General features: G+C 34.1%; 1 protein-coding gene across 1 annotated transcript; it reads left to right on the top strand.

The window, feature by feature from the left end:
• The first annotated feature begins 912 nt into the window (after positions 1-912).
• On the top strand, positions 913-6,236 carry LOC130902222 (uncharacterized). Its single transcript, XM_057814170.1, has 6 exons — positions 913-1,000; positions 3,727-3,862; positions 4,406-4,885; positions 5,035-5,492; positions 5,970-6,048; positions 6,092-6,236. Exons 1-6 carry the CDS (start codon positions 913-915, stop codon positions 6,234-6,236), a joined length of 1,386 nt encoding a protein of 461 aa, XP_057670153.1.
• Positions 6,237-14,015: the final 7,779 nt, after the last annotated feature.

The raw sequence follows: 14,015 nt of genomic DNA, 5'->3' as shown, positions 1-14,015 counted from the left end.
ATATACTGGAATAACTTCCTTTTGACTTTCTTATTTAATACTTAATGTATAAGGAAACTTATAAGAAACGAGGGGAAACTTTATACGAAATTAATTAAGGGGTGTATCAGGAATTTAGTGATGAATCGGAAACTGGATACATTGCTTTATATCGACCATATCTGCTTAGCAAAGGGACTCTCTCTTCCAGTTTTACTTCAAGTTTCAGGTGATGTATGGATGTATGGAAACTAGATGGTTCGGAGAAAACACGTTGTCCGCAATGCATCTGAACTTACCAACATCTTGCATCACCACTACGAGCAGGTACATTTCTCATTGATTTTGCAAGAGCTTTTGGTGAAAAAGGTCCTCCAACGAAGTCGATATTACAATTTGTGACTCGTTTATATTCCAGAATCAAGTTCAAAGAAGTTGTAATCTTGGTTAAATTCACATGGTTATCAAAGATGTTTTGAAGCTTCGTTTATCTCCTCCGAACCTGTCATAAAACCTTCAAACGTATCTTTTATTCGTACTAACCTCATTTCAATATTTAATTTATCACATTTCGTGAATTTTTAACGAGATGTATAAAAAAATAAACCTTAACGGTGGTCACCGTATTCACAGACATCATAGTATGTATCAATAATCCTCAAACATATAATTAAGAACCAACCGCACCAAGACAAACAAGTCGTGGGTACTTTAACCGGCTTTTGATTATATTCTTCAGAAGAATTTTCTTCTTCATTCTTCACCAACGGTCGTAGTTTATCGCAAGTATCCTGTGTGGTAATAAATGGGCTTGGATTCTTTAAACAATAAAAGGTGTACTTTGTTGAATAATTTCACCTTAATTCATGAACGTAATGAGAAGTGAACGATTCGTATTTAATTGATAAAGTAATTTGCAAAATCAATATTATAATGTTTATTAGTATAACATTCGGTTTTACAATTTTGTGTATTGTTGATGCAATAAACATTGACAACGAACTTCGAGTTACTAAAATAGGTAAGTTAATTTTATTTTTTCATTAAATCGATAATTACATTTAAAGATTTCCAAGAGTAATATAAAAAATACCTTCAAGGCATTAAAAACTAAATTAATCGATTATTTGTTTTATTATTGCTGCGGTATTTTGTAAATACGAGGGGTGTTTGAATAATATATCACTTCATTAAAGTAAAAAAAATAATTATATTTAATTTCTTTCAAAGTACTGTATACGGTACTGCACTTTCGTGACTTTTTCAATATCAATTCAATTCTTTTTAGAAACTTTTTAATTTTCTGATAATACCAAAAATCGCATTGTATGTACTACAAATAAATGCAAACAAAGGTAATTTAAACTCTACCTGTACACACGGAAATCACGACAAGACATCAAATAACGTATACTCTTAATTTAAATAAATTAGAGGTAAGGAATGCAGTGAAAAGTGCATTAAACATACCCAAGTGCAGATATAGACCCGAATCACAACTTTCTTGTGCCAGAGATTACGGTGGAGCTTAAGAAGCTGAAAACGCCGGCAAAACACTTATTAATACGAACCAGCTGAGAATTAACAATGTGAAAGTGAGAGGACATCGAGATATAAACCAAAATTTAAAGAAATTAATGACTACTGCTTAGATAAATCAGAGCTAACCAGAACCAAAGCATCAAAACACCTACCATAGTATTTTGTAAGAAACTTCTGAATCCTGAGAGAAAAACACATCGAAAAAATTGGATGTATGACGAAATCTTTGTGATTATGGAATAAAGATAAATACAGACAGACAAAAATATGAAAAAATACGTTTAACACAAATGCCATGAAGCCACATATAAATGGGTTAAAGACAAATGCACTGAATTAGAGAATCTGTACTACTGAAACAATGTGCATAAAAAAATAAAAGCATTCACGTGATTTGGTAGGAGACAATCTACATGTGAAGAAGTAAATATTATGTTAGATACGAGGTCCGGCTATTAAATAACGAGACGTATCAATCTCAAATTAAATTGAAAAAAAAACTCCGATTGAGTGTTATAAATGTTTGCAAGAGGCCTATGAGGACAATTCTATATCTTGTACGCGTGTTTTTGAGTGATATAAGCGCTTTAGTGAAAGCCGAGGAAGCCCAGGTCGCCTTGTGACTATTTCAGCTCCGTAAACAGTGACCAAAATCAACCAAGTTGTGCTTGCAGATCATTAAATAATCATCCGGATAATTGCCGAGGCTGTAAACGTCGTTAGAGTCGGTTAAAAAAATTTTACACAAGGAATTACACATGACGAAGTTGATGCTAAAAAATCTGACTCCTGACCAAAAGTTATCGCTTCGGCAGGTCTGATCAGATTTCCTTGAAAAGTTAGAAAAAGATTTACTCTAAAAGAGACCCGATTTGAGTCTATGGAAGCGGTAAAGCAAAAAACGGCAGAGCTCCTAAAGGCACTCATCAAAGAAGACTTCCAGCACTGGAAAGTTGTGTGGCGAGGGAAGGGCAGTATATTGTAGGGGAGCATTCGATTCGAACAAACGCATTGAACTGATACTATTTTGAAGTAAAAAGTAAAAGCTGTTATAAAGTCAGCTGAATATAGAAAAGCTCCTAGTTCTTACGACCTACCTGCAGATGGGTTAAAGCTAATTGAAGAACGATATCTTGATGAAATAAACTCCTAGTTAAATAAGATTTATACTACAGGAGCAATTCCAAATGAACATACTATTAGCCTAATAGTCACACGCTACAGGTTTTCCTCAAACTCCTTCATCATGAGATTTATGAAAAGCTTGAAGAAGATATAGCAGATAGACAGTTAGTTCGGCTTAAGAAATTGTTTCTGCCCAAGGGAGACAATATCTTTAAGGAACGATGCGTTTATGTCAAGTTTTATCGATTATAATAAGGCATTTGATGAAGTAGACACAAGCAGTTAATAGTAGTCTTGTAACGAAAAAACCTTGAGATAAGAGATATAACAATAGGAATCAAACTACGTCTGTTCGCATTCAGTGTAATTTGACGAATGTAGTGGGAATCAAACAGGGAGGCGAATAGAGGTCCGTTCTTTCTCTACTCCTTTTCTACGTCTACATAGAGGACAAAAGTTTTCTTTACTTTCTGAATTGACCTCGTATATTTAAAGGAAACTCATCAAATTTCTTCTTGTTTCATTGGAGTTGATGATCTGTTATGAATTCTTTGATGATGTTCTATTGAAAAATTAAAAAAATATATACACATACTCTTAAACCATAACCCCAGGCAGTAGTCGCAAAAAATCAGGGTCACTGACATTTTTTACGAGTGTGGATCACATTTGTTTACAGTTAGAATCATAACTTTTTTTCGCTAATATTTATACTCGTTTTTTGTTGAGAACGACTAATTATATGTTTAAGATTAATAGATTGAAAGTTAAAAAAAATTGTGATTTTTAAATGGACCAAATCTTTTCACAACATTAAATTACCTAGGGGAAACTGGGGAGATTTGATATTATTTTTTAATTAACTGAAGAATTATCAGAAATCCTAAACGATACACAAGGAGAAATTGATTATTTATCTGAGCAGAATCCATCCTCTTCACATTTTTTGATCACCAACTTCGCAGTATCATAAAATCATCGCATTCTTCATTAAAGTGATCATTGGATGCTGAGTATCAACCCTCCCCAGTCTCCCCTACACAATTTTACACATTTTTGTTTAGTGTTAATCATTTTTAGATTGTTACGAACGTATAGCCATTGGTCAAAGACTAAATTCAAGTAATATTTACAAGATTTTCAAATATAAAACTGTGAATGAATGTAAAAAAGAATGTTCTGAAGAAAACGCAGCTTGTAAGTCCTTCAGTTTTGGGTAAGTTCTATTTATTTAAAACGAATTTTTATAATGCCATAAGAGGACGGTCCCAGGAGTATCTGGTCTAACAAAAATAAACACAACAATTTTGGAAACAGATTTATTTACTTCTCCACGTAATTTTCTTTCAGCTCCATGTACTTTCCCAGCTTTTTATAATAAGAATCTTCAAGCTCCTCAAAATAAATGTCGATATCGCCTCTACATTGTTGGAAAAACCATTTTTTAAAGTTCGAGGGACCTAAATCTGGCGATTAGGATGCATAAGTAGCAGTTCAAACTATGATTGAGCTGGTGCTTTATCCTGATGAATCAACATTTTCTTCTTGGCCAAATGCGGCCGTTTTTGCTTGATTCCTTTGCTCAACTACCGCTATCTCTAGGTTAGGTCAGTTATTTCTAGGACCATCCTCGTGGGTGCTGTTGTGATTTGGCCAGATAAGAATAGAAAAATCTTCCATCTATTTGTTCATTTTCTCATTTTAATTTCTGTTTTTGATAAAAAAATTGAAATTACCTTAATAATATTGAATATTTAAGGATATCCGTTAAAGGTAACGGTTCATGCGAACTTGGTTCAATCACCATAAAAGAAACAGGAGATTTAAAACCAGCTGGTACTGTATCTGATGTAGATTTTGATTTATATATTAAAAAAACAGGATGTACAGTAGTTTCGGATGAGTTTCCATATCGTAAACCTCCTTTGGAAGATAAATTTTTGATAAACAATATACATGATGGAGTTCAAAAGGTACAGACAATTGTGAGCGTCGCTAGTGGTCCTCAATCTGTACTTAACCCCATTCATGGAATCTTAGTATCTCCAGATAATATGAAAGTGAATATTTGGGATACTACCAACGATTGGTATAAAGAAATACGCAAAATTTATCCGAATTATTATGATTCATACAATTTTGGATCCGATAATAATTTTGATTTATATCATTATGCTCAACCAACCAATGTTCCATATAAAGATATTAGTAGATACGACAATGAATTCCATTATACGAGGTAAGCTGTTTAATAATGAAATTTCAATTTTAATTACTTAAAGTTTATTGTTCTTAATTCACTTTTTTGAAAAAACTTCATTTTTCCTTTGTAAATTTAAATAATAGGAAATTACGTAACTTTATTAATTGAATTGATTTCGATTTCAGAAACAACAACAAAGTACCAACAAATGCTTATAATCCAAAATCGGATTATCGTCTATATCCTACTCCACATAAATACGGTTCAGTAATTCCACATCCTAACAATTATTATGAAAGACCAACTCACCACGATTACCCTTATCCATCCTATAAACCAAGTAATAAACCTGAAAGTAATGGGTATCAGTATGATCGCCCACAAAGACCATATCAACCACATCAACAACATCAACCACATCAACCAAACTATCATTCGAAGCCAGTTTCTTCTTCATTTATTTACGAAATTGATTCTAATAATCAACCTATTTCTGAATCGACTCCACCAAAGAAAATAAACTCCGTATCAAATTCTACTGGATCCAAAAGGCCTGAAAACACCTTTTCGAAACCAATCGTTACACATAGTAAAGGCTACAATGGAATGCAGATAACATCTATTATCACCGAAATTAAAGATGGTGAGTACAAATGGCATTAGCTGACCCAATGTTTCCATTTAGGATAAATCAACCAGAATAACTAGACAATTGAGAATTGAGCGAGCAGCTCTTTATAAGATCAGTACAAGTGCAAAAATAAATCTTCCTAGTTACATTATTGTAAAAATTCTAAGAGTCAGTTTGTTATTCGTGTTTTTATTTCAATACTGTCTATTAGGCAACCAATTTTTGGTCATTTCATATGTCATCATCAACAACGCGCACACTCAGAAGAAGAGCTTCCTTTTGCACCTTCTTGATGTTTGCTCACCACCTTCCATACGTTTATTAGACTTGTCCTGCCATTCTCAGTCTTTTTTCTTCAGGATAGTGTCATAGGTTTCAACCCTTTCTTCTTCTGATTTGGCATTCTCGTAGGATTTGTGTTGTTTGACTTATTACTGGTACAAGCCACTTGCTAATAGGTGATCCCTTTTCTATTTTCGTTTTCCCCAGTTGATTGTGATCCAACTTCTTGGATTCCCGACGTAGTCTCATCTGGTAACTACATAACTATTTCAGCTGGATTTTGGGGGTGAGTTATAAGCTTCTTATGCTTTTATTCTATTTTCTTTAAGTCTAACTTACAATAGATCTGTTCCCGATGCACCAAATAACGTTTACTGTTTACCTCTAACTGATATTATGCTGTATTTGGAGTTTATTGAAATGACTCTGGACAATGTCCAACTTTCATCATCTTCCGATGAGCTCTACCAATAGTCATCTTTCCTCTTGTCCACTAGATAGTCGACGTGATTTTCTAGCTTTCATACTTGGTCTAGAGACGACTTCCAGGGATTTACACTCGGCGGTCTTATTGAAATGACTCTGGACAATGTAGCTACATGTTGTAGATGCATACATCGTGATGGGAATAAAAATGTGTCTGGTGAGATGGAGCTTAGTCTGTACCACCAACTTTCATCATCTTCCGATGAGTCCTACCAATCGTAATCTTGTCTCTTGTCCACTAGATAGTCGACGTGATTTTCTAGCTTTAGTTCTTGGTCTAGAGACGACTCCCAGGGATTTATACTTGGTGGTCTTATTGAAATGACTCTGGACAATGTAGCTACACCTTGTAGATGCATACATCATGGTGGTTATAGAAATGTGTTTGGTGAGATGGAGCTTAGTCTGCAGCACCAACTTTCATCATCTTCCGATAAGCTCTACCAATCGTAATCTTGTCTCTTGTCCACTGGATAGTCGACGAGATTTTCTTTAGTTCTTGGTTTAGGGACGACTCCCAGGGATTTATAGTTGGCTATCTTGGATTTCTCGTATATTTGTTTTTTGAACGACAGGGATTGTCGTTGTTGATCTTCTTCAACGTTGTACATCGATTTTATATTCGGATCATGATTTTTTCGACGTTTTACTTCAGTTGTACGTCTGGAAAGAGATCTGTGTAGATATTTTCGATTAAAGGGGAGAGTCCTGCGCCGTATGGTATTCTTCCATCAATCTCAGTTTGGATCTTGTCCTGTTGATGAATTTCCTGCTCTTCAGGTATTACCAAGCAGCTTCATCAACACTCTGGAACATCCGGCTTCCTCTTATCTCAATTACAGCACTTTGGGCCAGATACGGTTGAAAATTTTGCTGACTTTCGATCAAATGACTCCGGTGGGTCGATACTATCTTCAGAATTATCTTTGGTTCTTCGTTACTTTCTGAATCCGAACTATTCTTCTGACAGGATCCCGATGGCTCCTTCTAAAGAACCTTTCGGCTGTCCTGCTAATGTGTGGTTGTTGCTAGTGAAAAAACTTAGTGTCTCACTCTGCTTTTTCTTCGTATGATAGTTTTAGCTTCTTTTCAATGGTCGGAATAGTCTTCTATTCTCAGTATTTCGTTGATTTTGGTTTTCAAGAATACCATTTGTCTCCTCATTAGGTAATTCAGGGTGTTATGCAGATTCCACTAGAGAAACTCCAAAATAGAAATAATCCTTTATTGGTATTGAGGGGATTAATAATTTTGACATTTTCAAATTGAGTTGAAACTAAATTCTTCTGTATATGAGAATAATTCAGGGGAGGAGAATTAATCAAACATCCAAAAACAAATATAAAGGCGTATTAAACATTTTCGAGATGGTGTTATTCAATCACACTTTTAGCAAACAAATGGTGATGAACCATTCAGAATTAACCGTTCCACGTTGCTTTAATTCAACGGTGGCGATATGACCAGTTATACCAAAGAAACGGGCGACCATTTGCTTTGAAGTGCTTTGTACGAGAGCAATTTTTGTTAGATTTGGCTTGTATGAAAAACCCATAGTCGATTGCTGTTTCACATATGCACAGATCCATGTTTCGTCGCCTGACGTCTTTTGAAGCATCGAGATTGCATTCTTTTTAGCATTTCTCTGCACCAATCGACATAGACATTCTTTTTAACTAGTATCTTAGTTTTTATTGTTATAGTCGTAGATAAAATATAGTATTCAACACATTTGGTGGATTATAAACTTGATCTACGTGATTTATAACCTACATTTTCACTAGTTAAATAATTTACTGTCATAATTCAAAACCAAATATCCAATTTTTTCCTTTTCCAATCTTTTAATAGTTTCTTATCAAACTCTTCATAAATTATCATTTGAGTATTAAAAAAATGTTGTATAATTTATTCATTTAATAATTAGTGGTACATAGTGTGATGAATAACTATCATTTAAATTAGTTATGCACATTAACAACAATAAGTGACCATTGTTGTAATCTGAAAAACAGCCTTCGGCTTTTGTTCCTTTCAAGATCTTCATCGCATGACGTAATAAAAACGTCACTCACTGTCATTGGAATGATTAAATGCAGCCATTGAAACTCGTAGAAAAACGGTGTAACAATGAAAACATTTCAACATCTCAAAAACAATATAAACCTCCATAAAATATACATTGAAACATCGGGTACTAAACCTTCTCATAGGACGTGAATATAATTGGATAAAAAAAAATTAATTACTATTTGGTGGTTTACCAAAAATAGCCAGGAACTTGATATCAGCACGCGAAGAAGCGAATTTCTGCAACCGTTGGTAATATTTGTGTGATATGATGATTAGGTAATTAAATAAAGTTTATTTTATAAAAATCTGGGGTGATTGTTGCCATTTCCTTTAGCTGACTGATATCCCTCGGATGTAGACTCTATGTTTAAGGTATCCCCACAAAAAAAATCAAGAGGCGTCAAGTCAGGGCTTCGTGGAGGCCAAGGATATTACCTCTTTTGGAAATCAGTCTCACATAGAGTTATTTGATTTGTGACATGTCACTCCGTCTTGTTAGAACAAGTTCTCGTATTCGCTATTCTTGATCTTCCAAGTTTTGAAGTCAAATATCCCTTCTAATATCGCAACTTATAGGTCGGAGTCACATCCTCGTGAATATTCAAATAATAAAAGGTCACTTGAGATTCTGTCCATACCGTTAATTTCGGATTATGCAGTAGTTTTTATGTTTCATTTTTGGATTTTTTCGGTCCAATAACGACAATTTTGTTGATTTACGAACTTATTTAAATGAAAATGAGCCTCATCTGAAAAAAGCAAATCCCAACCTTGCCCCAAAGTCGATATCTTCTAGTTCCTGTATTAACTGGAGCTTATAAGAATGCAGTTTAAGATTCAACTTCAAAATAAACTTCGTCGCGACAAGCTTAAAGCCGTCGCTCGCTTCCGAGTAGACACAAGCGGATTTTCTCGTACTATCAATACCTTCACAGTATCAATATTGTCTGTGATCCTAGACGTAATTGGATGACATTTTGCTGGTGGTTTAGTTGGAGCCGGTCTCTTCAAGAAAATTCACACTTGGAGCTTCATTAACGTGTCTTAATCTATATTCTCAACGATACAGTCGTCTTGTAAAACGTGCGAACACAAAAAGCGAGACGCTTTCCGTCGAAGTGACTTATGGCTACTAAAACTCCACGAGTACAAGTATCCAACCACGCTAGGCTCCCCCCGCCCACGCATCGTTTACCTCGCGAAAAAAGATGATGTTACCTTCAGACAGAGTATGGCCTGTTTTTGCATCACACCCTGTATAATATTATTTGGGATTAGATGGACTGCGTTTTCAGAATTTATTTCGGTTTAATATTTTTTCCAGGCAAGAATTTCGCCGAATACTAAAGTGATCTATCTTCAAGTTAAAATAATCTATAAATAGAAATAAAGTTTTTAGTGAATGTATTAGTCAATTTATTTTACTTAATGACATTTCGTGCTTGTTGAAGCTTCTTCACCAATCGTACTATGGATTTAATATTTCCCTTTAGTCAGATTCAGTCAGATCTACAAGTGAGTCCCGGTGAGTCCCGAATAGCACTTGATTTTACCTTTTAAATCCCATTTCGTCGTGGTTTAATCGTAATTTCGGTAATTTTTATAGATTAAGTTTGATTTTTCGTCATAATTCTCAATAAAAACAGGTCACAGCTTTGTCCGACATGATGTGACATTCTTTATACGCATTCCATATCGTAATTGTGATTATCTCAATGACATAATCAACAAAATCACTCTAATGACAATGACAGGAATTGTTAAAAGAAAATTGAAGATATTATCATTACTTAAACGCGTTGTAAATTATTTAAGACAAATTATTGGAAAACACGGATTCCAAGGAAACGGATCTACATAATTGGACAATTAGAGCTGTGATTGCCATCAACCTTGAAACAGTTTTATTTTTATTTGGACGACTGATTTCAAATTCTTACTTTTTTTATTCTAACGTTTTTGTTTATTAAGCGATGATTCAAGAAAGGTGAAAAAAATAACTTCTAATGATCGTTTTTTTCTTCTTAATTTATTTTACATATACAACGGTTCCGGAACTTTATTTTTTGCTCATAAAACAGTTACTCTCATAATTATTTTTCATATATCCATCTACTAATTTTGTTTTTTATAAACATACGTGATACAACTGAGTTGGAATTTCTAGAACCGTTTACGAAGTTTTAATTAGAAAACTTGAGTAATTTATTGATACATGAACACTTATACTAAAGTATGCGCACTGTACACTAAACCCTTATCTAATTTATTTAAATTCGCCGTTTAGTTTACTTCATACTACCCCAATTACATCCAATTATTTTTCAATTTTCCAGAAATCTCTAATTTGTCGTTAAACAAACAAAAACAATGTAAATTCTAACAAGCCGGAGATATTAAAAATTTAGTTTTACGAATTCATATTTACTTGAATCAAATTTCCCCAATATGCGTTTTATATGCAATGATTTTCGTTGAAACAAAAGAAATTTCAAGACCTTCAGTAGCGAGTATCTAATTTCTAAGGGCTAGCACGAGTAATTTATTGATATATTAACACTTATACTAAAGTATGCGCACTGTACACTGAATCTTTATTATCTAATTTATTTAAATTCACCGTTTGGGTTACTTCATACTACCTCAATTACATCCAATTATTTATTAACTCTCCTTATGCTAGTAACTCGTTTATATAGACTGTCATCACTTTCCAGATTTTTTTTTACGAATCCATATTTTCTTGAATCAAATTTCCCGAATATGCGTTTTATATGCAATGATTTTCGTTGAAACAAAAGAAATTTCAAGACCTTCAGTAGCGAGTATCTAATTTCTAGGGGCCAACAAATGTTTCCGTAAATATATCCCCATCTCATCTCAAATAGATTCAATGGAATTTAAATTTCGTGATGTGAACCTCGTCAAGCTACTCGGTAACTATCGAAGCAGTTTGGAGTCGTGCATTATCATGTATAAAGATTGCGTCGTCTCTAAAAATAACCTCGAATTCCTCACCAAATGGAAGCTGCTAGGCAATACATGATTGAGCATAGCTCTCGCGACAGTCTGTAAAACAGAATCACGACTCTGCTATTCTCCAAGTAAGGGTGCCAAATTCAGCCTGGCAAACCTGTGTGCAAGAAGATAATCCAGCAGCATGAAAACATCTCTTAATTGTCCACGAACTTTTGTTTACATTTAACATTCCTTGCAAATGATTTCATAGGGAAACTGCCGTGTACGTTCGGTTTCTCGAAGCAATAAAAACGAGAAAGCTCTAGCTGTTGAGTACTGCTTTGTCGTGAACAAGGTCTTCGTGTGAGCAAACCAATCTCTTGGCCATCTTCCAAATCTGCAATAGCAGCATTTATACTCATTGCAATACACTATCGACAGTAGATAGAAATTTGCTGATAATGGGTTTTAGGAATTTAGATGAGCAGTTTCTACTATTGCATTTACAAAAAACTGGAAACGGCTTACAAAATGCTGATTGTCCAACAATTCAAGGCAAATTATTTGACTGTACGCGAAGATTTTTTTTGAGTATTGAAGTTGCTGAGTGGCTGAAAAGTCAAAAAATGTACAATTTGTTAGACTTGCCTGAGTGATTGCCTCATACAAGATTAGTACATTTGATGTCTTCACTAAAAACCGTCTTTCGATGATTATTTTTCTCATACGCGTGTGGTGGTGTCAGTGTGTTAATTGAACTATTGAATTCGATAATTCATTCCAAATTACAACAATTTATTGATGAATCAATCTATTGAACACCATTTTCTTTCCCGACAGACTTATTTAAATTTTTTATTTGTATTTGCGAATGATTGAAATAATATAACAGGATGATCCTGAAGGGAAATCCGTTCTGTTTCTAGCCTATCCTTCATTACATAACAATTACTATCACAATCATGTTTAACCAACTGAGATATACAGAGTGCAGCAGATATTAATTGTAATGGATTTCAACTGCTCCCTGTCAAAACGTATACAGGGTTATTAGTGCTTACCAGATGAAAAAAAACCAAATAGAATAAATTCAACTTCACGTTTTCCTATAGAAATACTTAAATTTGTTATTCCAAATGATATTTGGCGATGGAATAATGTTTCCACGGTCACATGACAGCTATAACTACTAAAAATATTGATTCCTTGTTATTTTTTGGAGTATTTACGCAATTTTTATGTGTAATATGGTTTTGATTTAAAAATGGCGCTGATACAGGAAAAATTTTCCACTGCGACGTCGAGATTGGGTTGATTTTTTATTATTTGTATGGGTTTTCAATAAGAATATTCTATCTATCCCGCATGCAATTAAATTTAGAAGTTTGAAGATAGAATAGAAGACATGAAAATGATACAAGGACATGAAACAAATCTCCGACGTCTTAGTACTTCGTCGTTGATGATTCTGTCAGTCCAGGATATCTTCTATAGAACCACATCTCAAATGTCTCAAGTTTTTTGATCATTTCAGCTTTCCAGGTCTAAGTTTCCACTCCGTAATGACCACATATAACATCCCATGAATTCTATTCAGACGTGGAGGTTTACATTTCTGTTTAATAATTGTCAACGGCTTTCTTTTACAACCAATGTGTCTTAGTACTTCGTCGTTGGTGATTCTATAGGTCCAGGGTATCTTCAGGATGCGTCTATAGAGCCAGATCTCAAATGACTCAAGTTTTTTTGATCATTTGAGCCTTCAAGGTCCAAGTGTCCAGCAGTACTGACCACAAATAACATTCCATGAATCCTATTCTGACGTGGAGGTTGAGATTTCTGCTTGCAAACATTGAGGAGTACTTGAGAAATTCCTTTCAAGAGATCTCAATTCTGATCTTGATTTTTTCGTCTTCTCTTCTGCATACTTGCTCACTTGCTTATTAGTTTATTTTTTATTTAGACGAAAAAGGCAGTGAAACCAATTATCGACGATTCGTCGAGGAAAAATAGAAAATTCTTGATAGGCCGTTAATTCTAGCCGAGGGTAAGGGAAGTCTCCCCCTGGCTTAAGTTCTACTTATTAGTAGCGTTCAATTCTGGTTCATATAAGCTCATAAATGGATTTCGTAAGTCGTTTTAAAAATTCAATTTCAATAAATCCAAATAATGCATCTGTCTCCCGGCGAATAGCTTTATCTATAAGTTGTTTCATCTTGTACACTTCTCCCTTTACGAGATCCACTCTATTTGTTTCTAAATCCCACAGCTTTTCTATTTGATCGCTTCTACAACTTTTCCCTTCGTTATAGTTTCTTTCTCTATATTCATCGTGGTTTTCTTTTTACTTATGTTGTTAATTTCTTTATTTTGTTCATTACTAACAGCGAGCCCCGGCGTTGCTAGGAATATGTCGCTTGTTTAATGTTATAGAAAACATAAAAAGGAAAATTTTTCAACAGAATTTCGGTTTCTACACCATCAGATACCAGAAGATTCTATACTATTTGGATGTACGCCACTAAATTTATTTTTAAGCATTCTCTAGATCATTCTAGAAATTTCTAGAGCTTTCTCGAACATTTTAAATCGATCTTAGTAAATTGTAATCATTTTGGAGCTTTCCAGATCATTCGGGAAATTTTCTGGGACCTTCTAGAACAGTCTAAATCAATTAAAATAGTTTGCACTAATTTTAGAACATTCCAGAAATTTTTAGCACTTTCTAGAGCATCG

Source organism: Diorhabda carinulata, chromosome X (assembly GCF_026250575.1).
Source record: "Diorhabda carinulata isolate Delta chromosome X, icDioCari1.1, whole genome shotgun sequence".
Classification (NCBI taxonomy): domain Eukaryota; kingdom Metazoa; phylum Arthropoda; class Insecta; order Coleoptera; family Chrysomelidae; genus Diorhabda; species Diorhabda carinulata.
This window is presented reverse-complemented; position numbering and strand designations above follow the sequence as displayed.

What these genes read in the sequence shown, in the direction of transcription:
- LOC130902222 (XM_057814170.1), top strand. Translation starts at nt 913, where the DNA reads ATGTTTATTAGTATAACATTCGGTTTTACAATTTTGTGTATTGTTGAT. An exon ending in ACTTCGAGTTACTAAAATAG is followed by an intron (nt 1,001 to 3,726) that starts GTAAGTTAATTT and finishes AATCATTTTTAG; the next exon opens with ATTGTTACGAACGTATAGCC. An exon ending in AATGAATTCCATTATACGAG is followed by an intron (nt 4,886 to 5,034) that starts GTAAGCTGTTTA and finishes TTTCGATTTCAG; the next exon opens with AAACAACAACAAAGTACCAA.